The 27,553-nt window shown below is 45.3% G+C and overlaps 1 protein-coding gene across 3 annotated transcripts; it reads left to right on the top strand.

Moving 5' to 3' along the window:
* Positions 1-11,265: 11,265 nt before the first annotated feature.
* fdft1 (farnesyl-diphosphate farnesyltransferase 1) lies at positions 11,266-26,592 on the top strand. 3 transcript variants are annotated; one of them, XM_029676515.2, is made up of 8 exons: positions 11,266-11,486; positions 14,058-14,155; positions 17,165-17,348; positions 20,395-20,523; positions 24,251-24,442; positions 24,569-24,745; positions 24,913-25,065; positions 25,200-26,592. In XM_029676515.2, exons 1-8 carry the CDS (start codon positions 11,388-11,390, stop codon positions 25,422-25,424), a joined length of 1,257 nt encoding a protein of 418 aa, XP_029532375.1. In that variant the 5' UTR covers positions 11,266-11,387; the 3' UTR covers positions 25,425-26,592. The 3 variants fall into 3 exon arrangements, with proteins under 3 accessions (XP_029532375.1, XP_064882391.1, XP_029532374.1); XM_065026319.1 differs by lacking the exon at positions 11,266-11,486 and adding an exon at positions 13,524-13,593; XM_029676514.2 differs by lacking the exon at positions 11,266-11,486 and having other exon boundaries at positions 13,600-14,155.
* The last annotated feature ends 961 nt before the right edge of the window (positions 26,593-27,553 follow it).

Raw genomic sequence — 27,553 nt, 5'->3', positions numbered from 1 at the left:
AGAGAGAATGATTTATTTAAGCTTTTCTTTCTTTCATCACATTCCCAGTGGGTCAGAAGTTCACATACACTCAATTTGTATTTGGTAGCATTGCCTTAAAATTGTTTAACTTCGGTCAAACGTTTCAGGTAGCCTTCCACAAGCTTCCCACAATAAGTTGAGTGAATTTTGTGTCACGCCCTGGCCTTAGTATTTTGTGTTTTCTTTATTATTTTGGTCAGGCCAGGGTGTGACATGGGTATTTATGTGGTGTGTTTTGTCTACTTTTTTTTTGTAGGTTATGGGATTGTGGTTAGTGAAGTAGACTAGGAAAGTCTATGGTTGCCTGGAGTGGTTTTCAATCAGTAGCAGGTGTTTATCGTTGTCTATGATTGGGAACCATATTTAGGCAGCCATATTCTTTGAGTTTTTTGGGTGATTGTTCCTGTCTCTGTGTTTGTTGCACCAGATAGGGCTGTTTTGGTTTTTCACGTTTATTGTTTTTCTATATTGTTCGTATTTTTATCTTTATTAAAGATGTTTATGAATAACCACGTTGCATTTTGGTCCTCCTCTCCTTCACCGGAAGAAAACCGTAACAGAATCACCCACCACAACAGGACCAAGCGGCGTGGTGACAGGCAGCGGCAGCAGGAGCAGCGAAGTCAAGACTATACGACTTGGGAGGAAATAGACAGGTGGGCTGTCGACCCAGGGAGAGTGAAGGAGCCCGCCTGGGATTCGCTGGAGCAGTGCGAGGAGGGTTATAGGAGAATGGAGTTGGAGAGACGAACACGGCGGCGTGGATGGAAGCCCGAGAGTCAGCCCCCCAAAAAATTATTGGGGGGAGGCACACAGGGAGTATGGCGAAGCCAGGTAGGAGACCTGCGCCAACTTCCTGTGCTTACCGGGGGGCTAGAGAGACCGGGCAGGCACCGTGTTATGCTGTGGTGCGCACGGTGTCTCCAGTGGGGGTGCATAGCCCGGTGCGGTACATACCAGCTCCTCGTATCGGCCGGGCTAGAGTGGGCATCGAGCCAAGTGTCATGAAGCCGGCTCTACGCATCTGGTCTCCAGTGCGTCTCCTTGGGCTGGCTTACATGGCACCAGCCTTGCGCACGGTGTCCCCGGTTCGCCTGCATAGCCCAGTGCGGGCTATTCCACCTCGCCGCACTGGCAGGGTGACCGGGAGCATTCAACCAGGTAAGGTTGGGCAGGCTCGGTGCTCAAGAGCTCCAGTGCGCCTGCACGGTCCGGTCTATCCAGTACCACCTCCATGCACCAGCCCTCCGGTGGCAGCTACCCGCACCAGGCTTCCTGTGCGTGTCCTCGGCCCAGTACCACCAGTGCCAGCACCACGCATCAGGCCTACAGTGCGTCTCGCCTGTCCAGTGCTGCCAGAGCCTTCCTCCTCTCCAGCGCTGCCGGAGTCTCCCGCCTGTCCAGCGCTGCCAGAGTCTCCCTTCTGTCATGAGCCGCCAGAGTCTCCCGTCTGTCATGAGCCGCCAGAGTCTCCCGTCTGTCATGAGCCGCCAGAGTCTCCCGTCTGTCATGAGCCGCCAGAGTCTCCCGTCAGTCATGAGCCGCCAGAGTCTCCCGTCTGTCATGAGCCGCCAGAGTCTCCCGTCTGTCATGAGCCGCCAGAGTCTCCCGTCTGTCATGAGCCGCCAGAGTCTACCGTCTGTCATGAGCCGCCAGAGTCTCCCGTCTGTCATGAGCCGCCAGAGTCTCCTGTCAGCCAGGATCCGCCAGAGTCGCCAGTCAGCCAGGATCCGCCAGAGTCGCCAGTCAGCCAGGATCCGCCAGAGCCGCCAGTCTGCCAGGATCGGCCAGAGCCATCAACCTGCCTGAGCTTCCTCTCAGTCTTGAGCTACCCCTCAGTCTTGAGCTACCCCTCAGTCCCGAGCTACCCCTCAGTCCCGAGCTACCTCAGTCCCGAGCTGTCCCTCAGTCCGGAGCTGCCCCTCAGTCCAGTGGGGCCCTTGGTTAAGGTTAGTAGGCCAAGGTCGGCGGCGAGGGTCGCCAATCTAAGGATGCGAAGTAAGCGGATTAAGACTGTGTTGGAGTGGGGTCCACATCCCGCGCCAGAGCCGCCACCGTGGACAGACGCCCACCCAGACCCTCCCCTATGGGTTTAGGTGTGCGGCCGGGAGTCCGCACCTTTGGGGGGGGGGGGGACTTGTGTTTTCTTTATTATTTTGGTCAGGCCAGGGTGTGACATGGGTATTTATATGGTGTGTTTTGTCTAGGTTTTTTTTGTAGGTTATGGGATTGTGGTTAGTGAAGTAGTCTAGGAAAGTCTATGGTTGCCTGGAGTGGTTCTCAATCAGAGGCAGGTGTTTATCGTTGTCTCTGACTGGGAACCATATTTAGGCAGCCATATTCTTTGAGTGTTTCGTGGGTGATTGTTCCTGTCTCTGTGTTTGTTGCACCAGATAGGGCTGTTTCGGTTTTTCACGTTATTGTTTTTGTATATTGTTCGTATTTTTATCTTTATTAAAGATGTTTATGAATAACCACGTTGCATTTTGGTCCTCCTCTCCTTCACCGGAAGAAAACCGTAACATTTTGGCCCATTCCTCCTGACAGAGCTGGTGCAACTGAGTCAGGTTTGTAGGCCTACTTGCTCGCAGACACTTTTTCAGCTCTACCCATACATTTTCTATAGGATTGAGGTCAAAGCTTTGTGATGGCCACTCCAATACCTTGACTTTGTTGTCCTTAAGCCATTTTGCTTCAACTTTGGAAGTATGCTTGGGGTCATTTTCCATTTGGAAGACCCATTTGCGACCAAGCTTTAACTTCCTGACTGATGTTGAAGATGTCGTTCCCATAGCAACGATTAAAACATTCCCTAACCAGAAACCGTGGATTGATGGCAGCATTCGCGTGAAACTGAAAGCGCGAACCACTGCTTTTAATCAGGGCAAGGTGACTGGTAACATGACCGAATACAAACAGTGCAGCTATTCCCTCCGCAAGGCTATCAAACAAGCTAAGCGTCAGTATAGAGACAAAGTAGAATCTCAATTCAACGGCTCAGACACAAGAGGTATGTGGCAGGGTCTACAGTCAATCACGGACTACAAGAAGAAAACCAGCCCAGTCACGGACCAGGATATCTTGCTCCCAGGCAGACTAAATAACTTTTTTGCCCCTTTGAGGACAATACAGTGCCACTGACACGGCTTGCAACGAAAACATGCAGACTCCTTCACTGCAGCCGAGGTGAGTAAAACATTTAAACGTGTTAACCCTCGCAAGGCTGCAGGCCCAGACGGCATCCCCAGCCGCGCCCTCAGAGCATGCGCAGACCAGCTGGCCGGTGTGTTTACAGACATATTCAATCAATCCCTATACCAGTCTGCTGTTCCCACATGCTTCAAGAGGGCCACCATTGTTCCTGTTCCCAAGAAAGCTAAGGTAACTGAGCTAAACGACTACCGCCCCGTAGCACTCACTTCCGTCATCATGAAGTCATTTGAGAGACTAGTCAAGGACCATATCACCTCCACCCTACCTGACACCCTAGACCCACTCCAATTTGCTTACCGCCCAAATAGCTCCACAGACGATGCAATCTCAACCGCACTGCACACTGCCCTAACCCATCTGGACAAGAGGAATACCTATGTGAGAATGCTGTTCATCAACTACAGCTCGGCATTCAACACCATAGTACCCTCCAAGCTCGTCATCAAGCTCGAGACCCTGGGTCTCGACCCCGCCCTGTGCAACTGGGTACTGGACTTCCTGACGGGCCGCCCCCAGGTGGTGGGGGTAAGCAACAACATCTCCACCCCGCTGATCCTCAACACTGGGGCCCCACAAGGGTGCGTTCTGAGCCCTCTCCTGTACTCCCTGTTCACCCACGACTGCGTGGCCACGCACACCTCCAACTCAATCATCAAGTTTGCGGACGACACAACAGTGGTAGGCTTGATTACCAACAACGACAAGACGGCCTACAGGGAGGAGGTGAGGGCCCTCTGAGTGTGGTGTCAGGAAAATAACCTCACACTCAACGTCAACAAAACTAAGGAGATGATTGTGGACTTCAGGAAACAGCAGAGGGAACACCCCCCTATCCACATCGATGGAACAGTAGTGGAGAGGGTAGTAAGTTTTAAGTTCCTCGGCATACACATCACAGACAAACTGAATTGGTCCACTCACACAGACAGCATCGTGAAGAAGGCGCAGCAGCGCCTCTTCAACCTCAGGAGGCTGAAGAAATTTGGCTTGTCACCAAAAGCACTCACAAACTTCTACAGATGCACAATCGAGAGCATCCTGGCGGGCTGTATCACCGCCTGGTACGGCAACTGCTCCGCCCACAACCGTAAGGCTCTCCAGAGGGTAGTGAGGTCTGCACAACGCATCACCGGGGGCAAACTACCTGCCCTCCAGGACACCTACACCACCCGATGTTACAGGAAGGCCATAAAGATCATCAAGGAAAACAACCACCCGAGCCACTGCCTGTTCACCCCGCTATCATCCAGAAGGCGAGGTCAGTACAGGTGCATCAAAGCTGGGACCGAGAGACTGAAAAACAGCTTCTATCTCAAGGCCATCAGACTGTTAAACAGCCACCACTAACATTGAGTGGCTGCTGCCAACACACTGACTCAACTCCAGCCACTTTAATAATGGGAATTGATGGGAAATGATGTAAAATATATCACTAGCCACTTTAAACAATGCTACCTAATATAATGTTTACATACCCTACATTATTCATCTCATATGTATACGTATATACTGTACTCTATATCATCTACTGCATCCTTATGGAATACATGTATCACTAGCCACTTTAACTATGCCACTTTGTTTACATACTCATCTCATATGTATATACTGTACTCGATACCATCTACTGTATCTTGCCTATGCTGCTCTGTACCATCACTCATTCATATATCTTTATGTACATATTCTTTATCCCCTTACACTGTGTATAAGACAGTAGTTTTGGAATTGTTAGTTAGATTACTTGTTGGTTATTACTGCATTGTCGGAACTAGAAGCACAAGCATTTCGCTACACTCGCATTAACATCTGCTAACCATGTGTATGTGACAAATAAAATGTGATTTGATTTGATTTGATTTGATGTCTTGAGATGTTGCTTCAATGTATCCACACAATTTTCCATCCTCATCATGCCATCTATTTTGTGAAGTGCACCAGTCCCTCCTGCAGCAAAGCACCCCCACAACATGATGCTGCCACGCCCGTGCTTCATGGTTGGAATGGTGTTCTTCGGCTTGCAAGCATTCCCCTTTCTCCTCCGAACATAAGGATGGCCATTATGGCCAAACAGTTCTATTTTTGTTTCATCAGACCAGAGGACATTTCTCCAAAAAGTACGATCTTTATCCCCATGTGCAGTTGCAAACCGTAGTCTGTCTTTTTTATGGAAGTTTTGGAGCAGTGGCTTCTTCCTTGCTGAGCGGCCTTTCAGGTTATGTCGATATAGGACTCATTTTTACTGTGGATATAGATACTTTTGTACCAGTTTCCTCCAGCATCTTCACAAGGTCCTTTGCTGTTGTTCTGGGATTGATTTGCACATTTCGCACCAAAGTATGTTCATCTCTAGAAGACAGAGCGCGTCTCCTTCATGAGCGGTATGACGGCTGCGTGGTCCCATGGTGTTTATACTTTCGTTCTATTGTTTGTACAGATGAACGTGGTACATTCAGGTAGTTGCTCCCAAGGATGAACCATTGTGGAGGTCTACAATTATTTTTCTGAGGTCTTGGCTGATTTCTTTTGATTTTCCCATGATGTCAAGCAAAGAGGCAGTGAGTTTGAAGGTAGGCCTTGAAATACATCCACAGGTACACCTCCAATTGACTCAAATTATGTCAATTAGCCTATCAGAAGCTTCTAAAGCCATGACATAATTTTCTGGAATTTTCCAAGCTGTTTAAAGGCACAGTCAACTTAGTGTATGTAAACTTCTCACCAACTGGAATTGTGATACAGTGAATTATAAGTGAAATAATCTGTCTGTAAACAATTGTTGGAAAAATGACTTGTGTCATGCACAAAGTAGATGTCCTAACTGACTTGCCAAAACTATAGTTTGTTAACAAGAAATTTGTGGAGTGGTTGAAAAACGAGTTTAAACGAGTTTTAATGACTCCAACCTAAGTGTATGTAAACTTCCCGACTTCAACTGTATCTTATGATAAGAACATGATTACTTAAAATAATGATATTATTATAAACGATTGTTACAAGAATAGTAAGTATTTCTTTACCTTCTAGGGAAAATCCGTTGTATTGTTGACTTCTTGACTTCTTGCCTCAGGCAACTCAGAAAACACTGAAACCAATTTCAGTTTACTTGTGCTTCAGTTAGCTGATCAAATGTATTTGACTATAGTCCAGTATTTAAAGTATCTGTCGTCCAACACATGAGTCAGAGTAGACTTGTGTATTAGACACAGGCAGAGCCATGGATCGCTAAGAAGATCCTCCTTTGCTTGTCAAGGCTCCTTTATGAAAAGTAACCATATAATGTATAGCATGAGTCCGTATTTATGCTCCTCCTTGTGTTGGCCTTAAATGCAAAGCAGTGATGAATTCCTTTTGCCAGCCAATCATTGTGTGTAGCCAATGCATAAACAGTAGTTCCGCAACAGTAAAAGGATCTCACGGATGGCTACTAGGCCCATATCCAGTCTGGCAAGTCCATCCATGGTTGTAAATACCTTCTTGACATGTACATGTAGCTTTTCGACACACAGTATGGGTTCATGCCTATAGGCCTTTTCTATTTTCTGGGATGCATCATACTCTTTCACCCTTGACTATTACTCAAATGATATCCTATCGTTATAGCCCTGGTTATGTTCATGTCAATACCTGTAAGGGAGTGTGGGAATTAAAGGAACACATCTTTAGGAGGAGGAGTAATTACTGCTCATAATATCTCTATTACCCTTTTCTCCACTGCCGATTGGGATTGACACAAAATGTCTGTGTTGAAACCATGCTCCAGGTGTGATGCTTGCCTCAGGTTTCACTCTAATTTAAACATGAAGTAGTTCCTCTGGGGCTCAGATCCCTGCAGATGGTAGGCCTACAATAGCTGTTTATAACTGGATTTATTCAGGTTTATTTCTGTTCCTGTTCTCTAAATGGAAAGTACAGACAGAGGATTGTATTGTATCGATAGGCCTCCTCAAAAACAGCACGAGTAGTCAAAGAGCCTTGCTGAATAAAATGTTGGACAGGCTTAGTGCGGCACTGTCTTACTTAAATAATATTTCATGATCAGAACTGCCTGTGTGGACTGGGCTTAGGCGGGTACTTACCCACATTTCCACAGTGAAACAGAGAAAGAGAGAAACAGAGAGAGAGAGAGAGAGAGAAACACAGAGAGAGAGAGAGTGGGAGAGTGAAAGAGAGAGAGAAACAGAGAGAGAAAGAGAAACAGAGAGCGAGAGAGAGAGAGAATGAGAGAAAATGAGAGTTAGAGAGAAACAGGGAGAGGGAGAGAGGGGGGAAGAAATTTGGAGACAGAGAGAGAAATAGAGAATGAGAGAAACAGATTTCTATTTATTTATTTTTTATAATTACTTTTATTATCACTATTTCATATTACTATTATGTATTATTTTAATACAATGTATATCGTATACAGTGATGCTTTACTGACGAAACGTTTTGAATTTGAGAAAGAGAGAGCAAGAGAGAAGAAGAAGAAGAGAAAGAGAGGGGGAGGTGAGAGAGAGAGAGAGAGTGAGCCAAGGAGGGCCTACAGCAGCACCTAGATCTTCTGCACAGATGTCAGACCTGAGCCCTGACAGTAAATCTCAGTAAGACAAAAATAATGGTGTTACAAAAAAGGTCTAGTTGCCAGGACCACAAATCAAAATTCCATCTCAACACTGTTGCCCTAGAGCAAAAAAAACTATACATACCTCAGCCTCAACATCAGTACCACAGCTAACTTCCTCAGCAAATTGAGACAGCATGCAGAATTCTGCAAAAATATCCTCAATGTACTATTTTCTATTTTTTATTTAACCAGGTAGGCAAGTTGAGAACAAGTTCTCATTTACAATTGCGACCTGGCAATACAATGTAAAACACCAAATAATGCATGCAGAGCAAACCCCGCAAAGCCCCAGGACAGCAAAACAATTAAACCCAACCAAATCATGAGAAAACAAAAAGATAATTACTTGACACATTGGAAAGAATTAACAAAAATAACAGCAAACAAGAATGTTATTTGGCCCTAAACAGAGAGTACACAGTGGCAGAATACCTGACCACTGTGACTGACCCAAAATTAAGTAAAGTTTTGACTATGTGCAGACTCGGTGAGCTCAGCCTTGCTATTGAGAAAGGTCGCCGAAGGCAGACCTGGCTCTAAAGAGAAGACAAGCTATGTGGGGCAGCAGGGTAGCCTAGTGGTTAGAGCGTTGGAATAGTAACCGGAAGGTAGCAAGTTCAAGCCCCTGAGCTGACAAGGTACAAATCTGTCGTTCTGCCCCTGAACAGGCAGTTAACCCACTGTTCCTAGGCTGTCGTTGAAAATAAGAATTTGTTCTTAACTGACTAGTTAAATAAAGGTTAAAAAAATTTATGTGGACACTGACCACAAGATGAGGTGGAAACTGAGCTGCCAAATGTATGATGATATTAGAGACACATATTTCCCTCAGATTACACAGACCCACAAATAACTCACATATCTATTTGATGAAATACCACAGTGGGAAATCACATCAACAAGAAAAGGGCAACCAGTGAAGAACACCACCAGTGTAAATACTACCCATATTGAGGTTAATTTGTTTTTCCTTTTGTACTTGAACTATTTGCGCTGTCACAACTTCCGCCGAAGTCGGTCCCTCTCCTAGTTCAGGCTGCGTTCGGCGGTTGACGTCACCGGCCTTCTAGCCATCGCCGATCCACCTTTCATTTTCCATTGGTTTTGTCTTGTCTTCCCTCACACCTGGTTTCAATTCCTTCCAATACATGTTGTGTATTTAACCCTCTGTTTCCCCCATGTCCTTGTCCGGAATTGTATCTTGTAGTGCTTGTGTATGTTATGCTGGTGGATACCGGCTTTTGTTTGACCAATTCATTGATTGTTCTGTTTACAGTGTTTTTTATGTTTATGAAACAACACTGTTGTAAATCAGTTTTCGCTCTCCTGCCCCTGACTTCTCTGCTGCCAGTACGCACTCCGTTACATGCACATCATTACAACACTGTATATTATCAAGTTTCAGGAAAAGTTCCAGATGCAGACGGTGTCAAAGAAACAAACGTTTCTTACAATCACAGGGGGCAGGCAAAATGACAGGTCAAGTGCAGGCAGAAGTCAGTAATGAAGATCAGAGTCCGTAAGGTACAGAACGGCAGGCAGTCTCGGGGTCAGGGCAGGCAGAGGTCAATAATCAAGATCAGAGTACGTAAGGAACAGAACGGCAGGCAGTCTCGGGGTCAGGGCAGGCAGAGGTCAATAATCAAGATCAGAGTACGTAAGGAACAGAACGGCAGGCAGTCTCGGGGTCAGGGCAGGCAGAGGTCAAATAATCCAGGATGGGGTTAAAAGGTACAGAACGGCAGGCAGCCTCGGGGTCAGGGCAGGCAGAGGTCAATAATCCAGGATGGGTTGAAAATGTACAGAACGGCAGGCAGTCTCGGGGTCAGGGCAGGCAGAGGTCAATAATCAAGATCAGAGTACGTAAGGAACAGAACGGCAGGCAGTCTCGGGGTCAGGGCAGGCAGAGGTCAAATAATCCAGGATGGGGTGAAAAGGTACAGAACGGCAGGCAGTCTCGGGGTAAGGGCAGGCAGAGGTCAATAATCCAGGATGGGTTGAAAATGTACAGAACGGCAGGCAGTCTCAGGGTCAGGGCAGGCAGAAGTCAATAATCCAGGATGGGTTGAAAAGGTACAGAACGGCAGGCAGTCTCGGGGTCAGGGCAGGCAGAGGTCAATAATCCAGGATGGGTTGAAAAGGTACAGAACGGCAGGCAGTCTCGGGTTCAGGGCAGGCAGGGGTCAATAATCCAGGATGGGGTGAAAAGGTACAGAACGGCAGGCAGTCTCGGGGTCAGGGCAGGCAGAGGTCAATAATCCAGGATGGGTTGAAAAGGTACAGAACGGCAGGCAGTCTCGGGGTCAGGGCAGGCAGAGGTCAATAATCCAGGATGGGGTGAAAAGCTACAGAACGGCAGGCAGGCTCAGGTTCAAGGCAGGCAGAATGGTCAAAATGGGAAAGACAAGCGACACCTGGAGGGGGGTGGAGACAAGCACAAAGACATGTGAAACAGTTCAGGGTGTGACATATATAGACATAATATGACATGTGGTATGTCTTCATTCTTTTGATACTTGTGTAATATTTACTGTTCACTTTGTATTGTTTATTTCACTTTTGTTTATCCATTTCACTATCCTTGGCAATGTTAACATATCTTTCACATGCCAGTAAAGCCCCTTGAATTGAATCGAGAGAGGGAGAGAAGAAGAAGACGAGAGAAGAGAAAGAGGGGGAGGAGAGAGAGAGACAGGGAGGGGGATTCAAGTCTTTCAGGTGAAAGGTATATTTCAGGTTGATCCACTAAATTGTAGTGAATCTGCTGGTGTAGCTCACTAATCTGTAGGCTATTTAGAAAAGCAGAGTTTAGCCAGTCCCCTGCCCCAGTTACAGGTTCAGTAGGCTTTACTGTACAAGTGTAAATCTGAAAACTTTTTTTTGTTTTCTGTTAATGTAAAAATGTGCAACACATATACAGTAGCTTTATTATTCACACACACACACACACACACACACACACACACACACACACACACACACACACACACACACACACACACACAATGCACAACTTCACAAGCATACACACAGGTCATGCCAGTCTACTGTATGAAAACTATCCCATACAAAAAGGGAATGTTGATAAATTCATTATAATAAATAAATTAGCCTAAAATGTAGGACATGGGCAGCTGTTGACTTGGCCTGAGAATAACAGAATATTTTGGGGTTATTGAAACTGGTGATGTTCAGTGTGACATAACAACAGTATCTGTCACACTCCGTCCGGATGGTCTCTCGCGTTAAACAACGTATCATCCAATCAGATGCCTCAGTTTGGAGAAACACGGCCGGGGCGGGACGTCACACCAGCCGCTCTAGTCATCCACTGGTCGACGGGTACTGAGCCCATGATTTTCTGACCAATCACAGGCGTCATTCGATCTGACGACTTTTTTTCGGTAGAAAGGGGCCGGCTGCTCTATAGCTCAGCGGCTCAACGTTTGAATGGAGAAAATATTGCCATGTTTTAAGCGCACTTGGGTGGAATAAGCACACGATACAAGAAAGCATCATCGGCGTACGTGTGGTGAAAAGATAAAACATGGATATCGTAAAATCGTTAGGACACCCGGAGGAAATATTCAACCTGTTCAAGTTTAAAATGGGGGGCTGTCGCACTGTGATGCCCAAGTTGGACTATGTGAGTAGCTATCTGCTCTAAACCCCCCGATTATTGCCTACCTGTAACCTAGGCTACGGCACGACTCGCTATTGTCGTTTCTTATACATTTTGGAATAGCATAGACCTACACAACACAATGTGCGCGCTAACAGTGCCAGTCTGTATCCATGCATCTCTACAACATTGGCCCACTTGCATTTTCTACACAACAATGCTTCTGGCTTCATCAAATGTGTAGACACATTCTACAGGAGCAATGGCACAGTAGTAACAGTAATAGGTTACCTAGTCAACTAACTACCTGAATGAACTAGAAGGGTAGCCTATTCTAACTCTATTTCTCACAGCAATGTTTGTATTGTGTAGGCCTAGAATAAATAATAGATGCGCAGTTCAGGCTAGAGAGAAGGATAACCATTGACTTAATGGCTGGGATTTGCGTTATATAATAGCCTTTGTGGGTTCATTCCGGGAGCAGATGCTGTGCGCATGTTTGTTTGACGGCGCAGGTAATGCCTGATTTCCGACACTTTAAACACCGCTTTGACCTGGAATGATGATAGTTGAATGTCCAGTGGTGAAGATCCCTTAATAGAAAATGACTCAAGTAAAAGTCACCCAGTAAAATAGTACTTGAGTAAAAATCTAAAAGTATTTGGTTTTAAATATACTTAAGTATCAAAGTAAAAGTAAAAGTATGAATAATAAAAATTCCTTATATTAAGCAAACCAAAAAAACATACGGATATCCAGGGTCACACTGCAACACTCAAGACATCATTTACAAACAAAGCATTTGTGTTTCGTGAGTCTGCTAGATCAGAGGCAGTAGGGATGACAAGGGATGTTCTCTTGATATGTGTGCGAATTGGACCATTTTCTGTCCTGCTAAGCATTCAAAATGTAACGAGTACTTTTGGGTTTCAGGGAAAATGTACATAAAAAGTACAGCATTTTCTGTATTGAAGTAAAAGTTATACCCCCCAAAAACGTTATTTATTTAATCTAACCTTTATTTAACTAGGCAAATCAGCTAAGAACACATTCTTATTGACAATGACGGCCTACCCCGGTCAAACCTAACCCGGACTTTAAAGTATTTTTACGTAAGTACTTTACACCACTGTGAATGTCCAGTAGGATTTCCCTTTATGATGGATGAATGACACTATCATAACGTTATAGCCAAATAGAGAGTATTTTATGACGAGAGCTAGCTTTGAAATAAGACACTTCAGGTGTCAATTAAAGGGGGGCGATGTTCTTGAATCAAGAGTCTAGTTACATGCGAAAATCTGAAAGCGCGTGGTGGCTTCCCCTGGCTAGTGCACAATGGTGTGCATCTTGAGTTCAGAGCAGCCTGCCAGTCCACGATGGGCATAATGCAGGGATTATCAACTAGATTCGGCCGCTGGACGATTTTTTATTGAGTGGATGGTCAGGGTCCAGAACATAATTACAAATCATTTGCAAATTGCAAATTGACCGCAAGACGCCCAAACGGATATAATATTGAACTAAAACACAATCATTTCAAACCTTGCTTACATTTCTATATGATCCCATACTGTTTATCTCTCCATTATGCATGGGAATACGGCCAAATAAAACCAGGCCCGCGGGCCGCCAGTTGGAGACCACTGGCATAATATAACCACTTTGTTTTTGCTACTGTCTGCCACTAGATGACAGTACAGCATCATCTGTCAGTCAGCTCAACATTTCCCCATATTCATGCGTTTTGCAATGTTGAGAAAATTGTTAAGAGGAAATTGTAGGCAAGCAACTTCTTATGCGTCACTGGGTTGGCCAAATAAGCCTACCTAATTCAAATTACGATTGCAGAGAAAGACATAGACTTACACAATAAAACGTTTAGTTATGTGTGAATAATGATGTGCATGATCATTATTTTGGGGAATTGATAGGTCTGTGTCCAATGTTTAGCAAACATGGCGTATGGTGTGTTACATGTTGTTGGGGGGGGGGGGGGGAGGGGGGGTACTGCTTACTCTTGCAGAAAACACTGCTGTGTTATGACTGAAGTGGGAGGGGCTCCGATGTCAAACTGCATCACAGCCTACTGCTGCGCTCAATGGGTGCGCCCGTGGACAAATTCTTCGAGGTATGTGGATGGATTTATTACTCTGGTCTGGAGACTGTATAGGCCGTGAGACTTGTTTAAAGATCACCGATTGACCCCGCCCTGCAAAGTCTATAACTTCCTAAAGTTTTCACCCCGCTACAGAGTAACACTCCATGTCCTCTGCTGAACTGCGCGCACGAATGAATACCACGGATATTAATAACTGGATAGCCAACAATGTTGTCTAAATTGCTCATGGAAGGCTGAGCGTCCATTTTCCTCATATGGCCGGAGCTTGCTGCAAGTGTCCGGTTTCTCTCACGGTGTTCAAGCGCTCTCTCTGCGTCACCCCGCGGAGCCCTGGACCCGCTTCACGGTCCCTTCTCTCCGGGGGACGGCTGGGCGAGAGGGGCGTGCAGGAGGGATGTTGGGCCGCCCGCCCCAGTGCTTTGCGGACAGTAGGCTCTTACCGACACCCCGTGTTTCTCTGTTTCTCTTGCCAGGAATCCATGAGTGAGAGTCTGCGGACATGCTACCTCTATCTGAACCAGACCAGTCGCAGTTTCGCCGCTGTTATCCAGGCGCTAGACGGAGAGTTACGGTAAGTTTGCATAACCTTGCCAACTTTGCTCTCCAACCATGCAGGTAAGGGGTGTGTCTCCAGCATGTCGAAGTAAACAAGGAACCATGACAGCTGAATGCCAGCACTTTGGCAAATACACGACAAGAATGTGATCGGCTATTGGAACTTGGGAGGATTTTAGGGTATTATTATTGACCCTGGAACAATGGTCAGTTTTGACCTTGAGTTCGCTTATTTACCCATTTTAAATCTGGAAAAGAAACTGATTTTAATATGACAGAAAAGTAGTCTAAACTAGCCTACAAAGTAGCAAATGTATAGCCAAGTGCACACGCTGTAGGCAAGTTGTAGGGCACTACTGTAACTGAACTGATTTGCTTGCGGGGGAATTCAATGTAACTGCTTATAATTATATTACAGCCAGCCATATTCCCCTGCTGCAGCACTGTGTCTATTCCCACCATTCAGTTTACAGAAGTGCTGGTTTTAAGTGCACATTGTGTGTGTTTGTGCGTGTTCCTGATAGGTTGCTTACAGGTTTTTACAGCTGTCATTCAAATGGCATGACGTTTCCCTACACATAGGACCTACAGTAGCTAGTTCACACTTTGTTGAGACATGAGTCCCTGCAGTAAAATGAAGCTTCATACCATACTGTTCATCACATGTCAGGTGTTACATTAAAGTTCAATATTGGTGTCAGCCCTTTCCCGAATGCCAGGATTGGTGTCAGCCTTTGCCTGCTCAGTCTGTAACCGTTGGGTTTTCAGTGTATTGAAATCAATGGAACCACGACGATGAGAAACAATTCTGGGGCTCTTCCTGCAAACGTCTCTAGCCTTAATACCACACACGGATTTGAAAGTCAAATGACCACTGTTGCTATTTAGAAATTGATGTGAGAATGATTTTCCGAAGTGAACTAGTAGGAAAAGTCTTAACCTGTTAAAGTGTTGTATTTCCTTCTGTAATCCTTTCTCACATCAATTTCTAAATAGTGACAGGGTTTGGCACACATTTCTGTGATCGTGTGACACTCAAATCTGTGTGGCATTGAGGCCCTAGATGTTTTTTTGTAGGAGGAGCCCCCACATTTGTCTTCCCACCCTGGTCTGGAAAATGACAGGCTCGTTCTAATGCTGCATTCATAACCAAGTGGGAAGGTAGATCTTGTTAGTTGTGAAGTCATGAATACCAGTTGGATGCATTCACATGTTTTGATCTCGTTGAGAAACGGCGATTGGCTAATGGCCAACAAACTGCATCAACTATAAATAAAATGACAGCTATCATGCTCCTATTATAGTGTTCAAAAACCATATTAATAGATTGCCTTTTATAAATAATGTTTATTGTTGCATTGAACTGACGAAAGTGCTGTAATCGAGGTCATTTCCTTAGTAGATGACGTCAGAGGTCAGCATGTGGGAGAAGTCAAAGTTCAGGGATGATAGTCGAGTTTCCCACCAGTAATTACCAGTTGGAGTGGCATTGAAGTGGGTTTTTCCCAGTTGTATGTTGTAAATTCGACCTTCCCAATTGGTTATGAACCTGCCACCAACAGGCGCATATGACAAAAACACTGGTACTAAAGCAAAGATATTGGTCTCTTTTAAGCAATCAATTTTACGTAATTGTGATTACTATAAACATTTACACTATCATCACCAATCTGAGGTGAAAAGGATGTGTATTTCCTGTAAATATTGTGTGGTGAAAATGTTTGTCTGTGTAATGTAGTAACACGTTCTGTCCACCATAGGGAAATTAGCGTAATATAAAATAATTCAACATGTCAAACTAATTTAATATTTTAATTTAGGATGATAGTAAATTAAGCACAGTCATAGATTTTGACAATAATTACATATATTTCTTATTACTTTAACCATAGAGCGAGTTTAAAAATACTCCTAAACATAATTTTAATGGGCGCTCTAGACTAGAGCTTCGAATCAAATACATGTTTATTTGTCACATGCTCTGAATACAACAGGTAGACAGGTAGACCTTACCATGAAATTCTTACTTACAAGCCCTTAACCAACAATGCAGTTAAGAAAATATTTACTGAATAAAATGTTTTAAAAAAGTAACACTAACAATAATGGGGTACTGGTAGCGAGTCAATGTGCAGGGGTACAGCTTAGTCGAGGTAATTGAGGTAATGTGTACATGTAGGTAGGGGTAAAGTGACTATGCGTAGATGATAAACAACGAGTAGCAGTGTAAAAACTAAAGGGGTGACTGTGCAGCAACCTGAACCTTTGACGTTCCCTAGTAAGAGGTGTCTCTGCAGCCTGTCCAAGTAAGGAACCATGGCAGCTGAATGGCAGCACTTTGGCACATGCCAGACAAAATTACATATTGGAACTTGGAGGTTTTTAGGTTATTTTTTATTATTGACCCTGGAACATATGGTCAGTAATCAGTTTTGACCTTTAGTTCACTTCTTTACCTCTTTAGGGCTTAAGAACAAACATATTTTGATATGACAGTAAAATAGCCTAAACTGTCATAAGTGACAAACATACAGTATGGACTGCGAGTGCACAAGCTGTAGGCAAGTTGTAGCGTAGGCCTGCGGTAACTGAACTGATTTTTTGGCGGTGGAATTCAATGTAAACAAAAGGCTTCTATTGCAGCCATTTGTACATTGTGTCTAATCCCACGGTTCAGTGTACAGAAGTGACACAGCTGGTTTTAAGAGCAAAGTGTGTTCCGGAAGGTTGATGACATTTTTTTTGTTTACATCATTCAAATGGCATGCAGTTTCCCTAAACAGATGACCGACAGTATTTAGTTCACACACGAGTCCCTGCTGTAAAATGTATTAAGCTTCATACCAAACATCACATGTCAAGTGTTACATTAAAGTTAAATATTGGTGTCTGTCAGCTCCTTCCTGAATACCCAGGGTTGGTGTCAGCCCTTGCCGGCTCACTCTGTAACAGTTAGGTTTACAGTGAGTAGGTCCTAACCTTCTCAAATCAATGAATTCTTCCCCTGTCCCTTCTTTTTGTCCAGGCATGCGGTGTGTATCTTCTACCTGGTCCTACGTGCCCTTGACACGGTGGAAGATGATATGACCATCCCCCTGGAGAAGAAGGTGCCCATGCTGAATGACTTCCACACGTACCTTTACCAGGCCAACTGGTGCTTCACTGAGAGCCATGAGAAGGACAGGCGGGTCCTGGAGGACTTCCCTACGGTCAGTGGAACCGCTGGCACTACTGCGTACTATATATATATAACCCTACATAAAGTGTAAAAATCTGTTGGTCTCTAAATCCGTCGAGAACTAGGAACATGTCAAAACTATCGCACGCTCGTCTGTGTGGTTGGCTTCTGACTCCTCACCCGCTAGTTACTTCAAACGGATTCAGTTAGATCTGCCCACTATAGTGTTGTCGGGTTAGAATATTATGTTGAGGCCCATTACTGTACACTTTGTCACCACCACATACATGTGGACACATCTGCTTCCATTTGAGGTATTTTACATGGTTCTAAAAAGGGAGGAACAATACAATCATGAGGACATATTACAAGATACTAAGATAAATACATGTGCAATAATATAGAAATCTACTAGCAACGTAGAGAGAATGTAAACATGACATTTTATATATATATATATATAAATATATATAAATAAAATGTAACCAATACAATATATATATATATATATACATATACACTGCTCAAAAAAATTAAGGGAACACTAAAATAACACATCCTAGATCTGAATGAATGAAATATTCTTATTAAATACTTTTTTCTTTACATAGTTGAATGTGCTGACAACAAAATCACACAAAATTATCAATGGAAATCAAATTTATCAACCCATGGAGGTCTGGATTTGGATTCACATTCAAAATTAAAGTGGAAAACTACACTACAGGCTGATCCATTTTGATGTAATGTCCTTAAAACAAGTCAAAATGAGGCTCAGTAGTGTGTGTGGCCTCCACGTGCCTGTATGACCTCCCTACAACGCCTGGGCATGCTCCTGATGAGGTGGCGGATGGTCTCCTGAGGGATCTCCTCCCAGACCTGGACTAAAGCATCCGCCAACTCCTGGACAGTCTGTGGTGCAACGTGGCGTTGGTGGATGGAGCGAGACATGATGTCCCAGATGTGCTCAATTGGATTCAGGTCTGGGGAACGGGCGGGCCAGTCCATAGCATCAATGCCTTCCTCTTGCAGGAACTGCTGACACACTCCAGCCACATGAGGTCTAGCATTGTCTTGCATTAGGAGGAACCCAGGGCCAACCGCACCAGCATTTGGTCTCACAAGGGGTCTGGGAATCTCATCTCGGTACCTAATGGCAGTCAGGCTACCTCTGGCGAGCACATGGAGGGCTGTGTGGCCCCCCAAAGAAATGCCACCCCACACCATGACTGACCCACCGCCAAACCGGTCATGCTGGAGGATGTTGCAGGCAGCAGAACGTTCTCCACGGCGTCTCCAGACTGTCACATGTGGTTAGTGTGAACCTGCTTTCATCTGTGAAAAGCACAGGGCGCCAGTGGCGAATTTGCCAATCTTGGTGTTCTCTGGCAAATGAAAAACGTCCTGCACGGTGTTGGGCTGTAAGCACAACCCCCACCTGTGGACGTCGGGCCCTCATACCACCCTCATGGAGTCTGTTTCTGACCGTTTGAGCAGACACATGCACATTTGTGGCCTGCTGGAGGTCATTTTGCAGGGCTCTGGCAGTGCTCCTCCTGCTCCTCCTTGCACAAAGGCGGAGGTATCGGTCCTGCTGCTGGGTTGTTGCCCTCCTACGGCCTCCTCCATGTCTCCTGATGTACTGGCCTGTCTCCTGGTAGCACCTCCATGCTCTGGACAATACGCTGACAGACACAGCAAACCTTCTTGCCACAGCTCGCAATGATGTGTCATCAAGGATGAGCTGCACTACCTGAGCCACTTGTGTGGGTTGTAGACTCCGTCTCATGCTACCACTAGAGTGAAAGCACCGCCAGCATTCAAAAGTGACCAAAACATCAGCCAGGAAGCATAGGAACTGAGAAGTGGTCTGTGGTCCCCACCTGTAGAACCACTCCTTTATTGGGGGTGTCTTGCTAATTGCCTATAATTTCCACCTGTTGTCTATTCCATTTGCACAACAGCATGTGAAATTTATTGTCAATCAATGTTGCTTCCTAAGTGGACAGTTTGATTTCACAGAAGTGTGATTGACTTGGAGTTACATTGTGTTGTTTAAGTGTTCCCTTTTATTTTTTTGAGTAGTGTATATATATATATATGTATATATATAACTAGGCAAGTCATTTAAGAACAAATTCTTATTTACAATGAAGACCTACCCGGGCCAAACCTGGACAACGCTGGGCCAATTGTGGGCCTATGGGACTCGACAGGGCATGGACTCTACAAGGTGTCTAGAGCGTTCCACAGGGATGCTGGCCCATATTGACTCCAATCCTTCCCACAGTTATGTCAAGATGGCTGGATGTCCTTTGGGTGGTGGACCATTCTTGATACACATTATTGGAACTGTTGAGTGTGAAAACCCCAGCAGCGTCGCAAACCTTGACACACTCAAACCGGTGTGGCTGGCACCTACTACCATACTCCGTTCAAAGGCACTTAAATATTTTGTCTTGCCCATTATCCCTCTTAATGGCACACATACACAATCCATGTCTTAATTGTCTGAAGGCTCAACAATCCTTCTTTAACCTGTCTCCTCCCCTTCATCTCCACTGATTTAAAGTGAATTTAAGTAACATCACTAAGGGTTCATAGCTTTCGCCTGGATTCACCTGGTCAGTCTATGTCATGGAAAGAGCAGTTGTTCTTAATGTTTTGTATAATCAGTGTATATTACACCCAATAGCATTTCCAATACTTACTTGTCAATGGATGGACAACACTTCAGTTAGGAACAGCATGTCACAGTCTGTCAGCAACACACCTATTTCCTTCTTGTGTGTGCGCGTGTTCTTCTTTTGCAATGGAAAAACATGCACTAACTAGAGGTGAGCAGAGCTGTTTTCCTGCAGTGCATTGAAGCTCCCTGATTGGCTGGATGAACAGAGGTCTGAAGGGTGATTGACAGGGCTATACATGCCAGTCAGGTGGAATGAGCCTGTCTTTTTTTTTACCTAAGGATTGCATAACACTGTCATGACAATGAAATATGTAGCAGAAATCATACAATGGGCATCTGTCATCATGCTATGTGTGTGTGTATTTAAATTAATCTCTTTTCTGTTCAGATTTCCTTGGAGTTCAGGAACCTGGGTCAGGCATACCAGGATGTGATCTCGGACATCTGCCACCGCATGGGAGTTGGAATGGCTGAGTTTCTGGAGAAGAAAGTGGGCTCCATGAAGGAGTGGGACCAGGTAAATGTCACCTTAATGTTAGGCAAGCATTATACACGTGTTAGACTAACAGCTTCACATTTGCTGGTTAATAGTAGAGCTGGGAATTGCCAGGGACTTCACGATACAATATTATTACGGTACGTAGGTGGTGATGCGATATGTATTGCAATTCGATACTGTGATTAATTGCGATGTTCCAAACATTGCTCACCACATGTCTGCTGCAGAGACGAGGGAGGATTAGAAAACAAGTTTTGATCAGTCAGTCATGGAAATAAAAGTGCTAAAACCGATTTGCAACAAAAAAGAAAAAAGACGATGGAGAACAAACTATGAAGGAACAATACTGGAGTTTTGGTGCAGGTACAGCCAACAAGCGCAAAAATAATATTGTGATATTGTCAAAACGATAGGATACGATATATTGTAAAAAATAATGTCCTGATATGTAACTGTATTACCTAGTGGTAGCCTGACGTGTGTCACTATTACCTAGTGGTAGCCTGACGTGTGTCACTATTACCTAGTGGTAGCCTGACGTGTGTCACTATTACCTAGTGGTAGCCTGACGTGTGTCACTATTACCTAGTGGTAGCCTGACGTGTGTCACTATTACCTAGTGGTAGCCTGACGTGTGTCACTATTACCTAGTGGTAGCCTGACGTGTGTCACTATTACCTAGTGGTAGCCTGAGTGTGTAGCCTGACGCCTGTGGTAGCCTGACGTGTGTCACTATTACCTAGTGGTAGCCTGACGTGTAGTCACTATTACCTAGTGGTAGCCTGACGTGTCACTATAACCTAGTGGTAGCCTGACGTGTCACTATAACCTAGTGGTAGCCTGACGTGTGTCACTACCTATAACCACTATTACCTAGTGGTAGCCTGACGTGTCACTACTAGTGGTAGCCTGTGCACTATAACCTAGTGGTAGCCTGACGTGTGTCACTATTACCTAGTGGTAGCCTGACGTGTGGTAGCCTGACGTGTGTCACTATTACCTAGTGGTAGCCTGACGTGTGTCACTATTACCTAGTGGTAGCCTGACGTGTGTCACTATTACCTAGTGGTAGCCTGACGTGTCACTATAACCTAGTGGTAGCCTGACGTGTCACTATAACCTAGTGGTAGCCTGACGTGTCACTATAACCTAGTGGTAGCCTGACGTGTGTCACTATTACCTAGTGGTAGCCTGACGTGTCACTATAACCTAGTGGTAGCCTGACGTGTCACTATAACCTAGTGGTAGCCTGACGTGTGTCACTATTACCTAGTGGTAGCCTGACGTGTGTCACTATTACCTAGTGGTAGCCTGACACTATTACCTAGTGGTAGCCTGACGTGTGTCACTATTACCTAGTGGTAGCCTGACGTGTGTCACTATAACCTAGTGGTAGCCTGACGTGTGTCACTGTACCTAGTGGTAGCCTGACGTGTGTCACTATTACCTAGTGGTAGCCTGACGTGTGTCACTATTACCTAGTGGTAGCCTGACGTGTCACTATAACCTAGTGGTAGTACGTGTCACTATAACCACCTAGCCTGACGTGTGTCACTATAACCTAGTGGTAGCCTGACGTGTGTCACTATTACCTAGTGGTAGCCTGACGTGTGTCACTATAACCTAGTGGTAGCCTGATGTACTATACCTAGTGGTAGCCTGACGTGTGTCACTATAACCTAGTGGTAGCCTGGTGTCACTATAACCTAGTGGTAGCCTGACGTGTCACTATAACCTAGTGGTAGCCTGACGTGTGTCACTATAACCTAGTGGTAGCCTGACGTATTACCACTGGTAGCCTGACGTGTCACTATAACCTAGTGGTAGCCTGACGTGTGTCACTATTACCTAGTGGTAGCCTGACGTGTGTCAGTGGTAGCCTGACGTGTGTCACTATTACCTAGTGGTAGCCTGACGTGTGTCACTATTACCTAGTGGTAGCCTGACGTGTGTCACTATTACCTAGTGGTAGCCTGACGTGACGTGCGTCACTGTCCTACCTGACGTGCGTCACTGTAACCTAGTGGTAGCCTGACGTGCGTCACTGTAACCTAGTGGTAGCCTGGTCACTGTAACCTAGTGGTAGCCTGACGTGTGTCACTGTAACCTAGTGGTAGCCTGACGTCACTATAACCTAGTGGTAGCCTGACGTGTGTCACTATTACCTAGTGGTAGCCTGACGACTATTACCTAGTGGTAGCCTGACGTGTCACTATTACCTAGTGGTAGCCTGACGTGTGTCACTATTACCTAGTGGTAGCCTGACGTGGTAGCACTACTATTACCTAGTGGTAGCCTGACGTGTGTCACTATTACCTAGTGGTAGCCTGACGTGTCACTATAACCTAGTGGTAGCCTGACGTGTCACTATAACCTAGTGGTAGCCTGACGTGTCACTATAACCTAGTGGTAGCCTGACGTGTGTCACTATAACCTAGTGGTAGCCTGACGTGTGTCACTATAACCTAGTTGTAGCCTGACGTGTGTCACTATTACCTAGTTGTAGCCTGACGTGTGTCACTATTACCTAGTGGTAGCCTGACGTGTCACTATAACCTAGTGGTAGCCTGACGTGTGTCACTGTAACCTAGTGGTAGCCTGACGTGTGTCACTGTAACCTAGTGGTAGCCTGACGTGTGTCACTATTACCTAGTGGTAGCCTGACGTGTGTCACTATTACCTAGTGGTAGCCTGACGTGTCACTATAACCTAGTGGTAGCCTGACGTGTCACTATAACCTAGTGGTAGCCTGACGTGTCACTATAACCTAGTGGTAGCCTGACGTGTGTCACTATAACCTAGTGGTAGCCTGACGTGTGTCACTATTACCTAGTGGTAGCCTGACGTGTCACTATAACCTAGTGGTAGCCTGACGTGTCACTATAACCTAGTGGTAGCCTGACGTGTCACTATAACCTAGTGGTAGCCTGACGTGTGTCACTATAACCTAGTGGTAGCCTGACGTGTGTCACTATAACCTAGTTGTAGCCTGACGTGTGTCACTATTACCTAGTGGTAGCCTGACGTGTGTCACTATTACCTAGTGGTAGCCTGACGTGTGTCACTATTACCTAGTGGTAGCCTGACGTGTGTCACTATTACCTAGTGGTAGCCTGACGTGCGTCACTATTACCTAGTGGTAGCCTGACGTGCGTCACTGTAACCTAGTGGTAGCCTGACGTGCGTCACTGTAACCTAGTGGTAGCCTGACGTGCGTCACTGTAACCTAGTGGTAGCCTGACGTGCGTCACTGTAACCTAGTGGTAGCCTGACGTGCGTCACTGTAACCTAGTGGTAGCCTGACGTGCGTCACTGTAACCTAGTGGTAGCCTGACGTGCGTCACTGTAACCTAGTGGTAGCCTGACGTGCGTCACTGTAACCTAGTGGTAGCCTGACGTGCGTCACTGTAACCTAGTGGTAGCCTGACGTGCGCCACTGTAACCTAGTGGTAGCCTGACGTGCGCCACTGTAACCTAGTGGTAGCCAGACGTGCGCCACTGTAACCTAGTGGTAGCCTGACGTGCGTCACTGTAACCTAGTGGTAGCCTGACGTGCGTCACTATAACCTAGTGGTAGCCTGACGTGCGTCACTATAACCTAGTGGTAGCCTGACGTGTATCAAATGACAAATAGCTTGATGCTACATGAAAGTCACGTAAACCCACTGATTTCTACACTTCACACCAGTCTGTAATAGATTTTTGAGTGTTAAATACATGTGTATTAACATTACCCCCTGTGCAGTACTGTCACTATGTGGCAGGGCTGGTGGGTATAGGCCTGTCCCAGCTGTTCTCTGCCTCCCAGCTGGAGGACCCCGAGGTGGGCAAGGACACAGAGCTGGCCAACTCCATGGGCCTGTTCCTCCAGAAGACCAACATCATCAGAGACTACCTGGAGGATATACAGGTGGCGAGGGCCTTCTGGCCACAAGAGGTAACTACACTGTGTGTGTGTGTGTGTGTGTGTGTGTGTGTGTGTGTGTGTGTGTGTGTGTGTGCACTGTATGTGTCATTAATGGGGTGTGTGTAGTTAATGTGTGTGTTGCATGTCCCTCTGTAGGCATGGAGTCAGTTTGCGTGTCGTCTGGAGGACCTGGCAGAGTCTGACCAGCTGACCTCAGCCCTGTCCTGTCTCAACCTGCTGGTGACAGACGCCCTGCGCCACGTCCCTGATGTCATCACCTATCTGGCACGCCTACGCAACCAGAGCGTCTTCAACTTCTGCGCCATACCACAGGTAAATGCTACCATTGAAATGTTACATTTCAAAGTACATTCCCACTGGAGAAAGCTGCTAGTTGCATTTCCATTCAACACATTTTCACTTTTCATTCCTGGTTGTTTGAGTCAGGATCCTCAGGAAGCATTTCATTTTGCTGTACTGTATGTCTCAATAATGTCCAGGTGATGGCGATAGCGACCCTCTCAGCCTGTTACAACAACCCTCAAGTATTCCAGGGCGTGGTGAAAATCAGGAAGGGTCAGGCCGTCACCCTCATGATGCAAGCCACCAACATGGGTGCTGTGCAAAGCATCATGGCCCAATACAGCCAGGAGGTGTGTGTATCTTTGGGTGTGTCATGTATTCAATTGTGTTTGTTTGTGTTATTGTGCATCTGAGTGTGTGTTCTTACTTTATGTTTGAGTTTTCTGATCTCTCTCACTCTTTCTTTTTCTCTCTCTTTCTCCAGATGCTACAGAGGGTGTCCTTGACAGATCCATCCCGGGACAAAACCCTGTTTATCCTGGGTGTGATCCAGGAGAGGACTCTCTCCCAAGCCACCCTGGCCTCCCGGACTGCCCACCTCTCCCCCATGTACCTCTCCGCTGCCATGATCCTCGCCGCCCTCAGCTGGCAGTACCTAAGCACTACAGCTGGACAACCTCCCGGCACTGCTGACATGCAGGGCCATTGAGCCCACTCAACCCCCACTAACCCTCACCCTGCATGGGGTGCACGACTGAGATGCTCCCCTCTCTCCTGAGGCCTGGTTCTCCCTCTCCCCTGGAGGAATCTTACCCTCCCATTCACCTGTCCTGTTTAACTCAACTGTGATGGTCCGTAGAGGCCTGTACTATGGGAGTCACTGGTAGCAGGGTTGTCTTATTGTGTTTGATAGTGATTTGCAGTCTTACTTTCCGTAACATTATTTTCGAACACATTGGTCATACTCACGTCAGATACACACGGCACCTGGCACATCTCTCATTTGTTTTTTTGTTTTGTTTTTATGTTGATTTTTAGTTATTTTGTAACCACAACCCTGGTTTTGTTTGTTACATGTTTTGAAAGGGAGAATTCCAATAGAGCTATAATGGATTGGTAATTTCACTTCTTTTTTTTCACTTCTTTTTTTTCAACATTAATTTGAAATGCGAATAGGATTTAGTAAAGTCTTGAACCCATCACACAAACCTAAAGCACACAGCTCACACACATACAGGACATTGCGATTAAGAAACATCAACTAAACCATTGTGCATTTCTTATAGTCGTTTTTTTTTGGGGGGGGGGGGGTTGTAATGTTATTTTCAATAGCAACACAATGGTTCTGTTTGATGTGTTTTATAAGTGTCTGTATATCTCCATAGCAAGAACTAAGATGATTGTTTATGTACAGTATAGCTACATGTTGTCATATTCAATCATAGTAAACTGGGCACATCTCAATAGTCTAAAGTTGCCTCCTCCCCTCGTATTCTCTACCTCAACTGCACTGATCTGAAAAGACGTTATAGCAAATATGAAACAATATGACAGAAGCCTAGCTTAGCTTTCATCTATATGTCTGTGTCTTTCTCATTGTGGACAAAGGAAAGGGGACAAGGAGAGGAAGCCACATTTGTCTTTTGAGACATGCCCAGTGTAAGATGATACAGAGACTGGTGGAAGTGGGACTGCAGCAGAGCACATAGTAGCAGGCTGCTAAGTGTCCTTAAGACAGAGCTTTGGTGAGTAGGAAGGCTACAATAGTGTGATGTATCCTTGTACACAACCAAAGAAGACATTAATATTGCTATGTAATGTGATATTTTAATTTGTATATCATTGAAAAAAGAATAAAAGACAATAGTGTTTCTGAATGTTTATTTTATTTTTTTTTCTGCCTCATCAGTGTCCTTTGTAAGATAACCCAGTTTTCTTTGGAGATTGACTCTTCCTACAAGACAATGTATGATAGTTTTATAGTTTACAGACAGTAAAATTGTACATTCATTAAAGATGAGTTCAAGTCATGCTAGTTCAAACTTTGACTTAAATAAATTGTATCAATCCAAGGAAAACGTTTTACAGTTAAAATAATAAAAAACATTTCACCTTTATTTAACCAGGTGGGCCAGTTGAGAATAAGTTCTCATTTACAACTGCGACCTGGCCAGTAACTTTCAGGGCACTTGTTATCAACCTTTGGAAAGAGCCCTGTTACAGAGGGTGTCCCTGACAGACCCGTCCTGGGACAAAACCCCTGTGTGGAATATGTGGACAACTACAAATACCTAGGTGTCTGGTTAGACTATAAACTCTCCTTCCAGACTCACATTAAACATCTCCAAATCAAAATGAAATCTAGAATCAGCTTCCTATTTCACAACAAAGCATCCTTCACTCATGCTGCCAAACACCCTCTTAAAACTGACCATCCTACCGATCCTCGACTTCGGCGATGTCATTTACAAAATAGCCTCCAACACTCTACTCAACAATTTGGATGCAGTCTATCACAGTGCCATCAGTTTTGCCACCAAAGCCCCATATATTACCCACCACTGCGACCTGTATGCTCTCATTGGCTGGCCATCACTTCATACTTATTGCCAAACTCACTGGCTCCAGGTCATCTACAAGTCTCTGCTAGGTAAAGCCCCGCCTTATCTCAGGTCACTGGTCACCATAGCAGCACCCACCCGTAGCATGCGCTCCAGCAGGTATATCTCACTGGTCACCCCCAAAGCCAATTCCTCGTTTGGCCGCCTTTCCTTCCAGTTCTCTGCTGCCAATGACTGGAACGAACTGCAAAAATCGCTGAAGCTGGAGACCCATATC

Source organism: Oncorhynchus nerka, linkage group LG13, assembly GCF_034236695.1.
Source record: "Oncorhynchus nerka isolate Pitt River linkage group LG13, Oner_Uvic_2.0, whole genome shotgun sequence".
NCBI lineage: Eukaryota > Metazoa > Chordata > Actinopteri > Salmoniformes > Salmonidae > Oncorhynchus > Oncorhynchus nerka.
The sequence above is the reverse complement of the archived record's forward strand: the minus strand, read 5'-3'. Positions and strand labels throughout refer to the sequence as shown.

Bases quoted from the DNA above. Each gene is read 5' to 3' on its own strand.
- fdft1 (XM_029676514.2), top strand. From the start codon at position 13,839: ATGGCCGGAGCTTGCTGCAAGTGTCCGGTTTCTCTCACGGTGTTCAAG. The intron at 20,524-24,250 runs GTAAATGTCACC...CCCCCTGTGCAG, and splicing joins CCATGAAGGAGTGGGACCAG to TACTGTCACTATGTGGCAGG. The intron at 24,443-24,568 runs GTAACTACACTG...GTCCCTCTGTAG, and splicing joins GGGCCTTCTGGCCACAAGAG to GCATGGAGTCAGTTTGCGTG.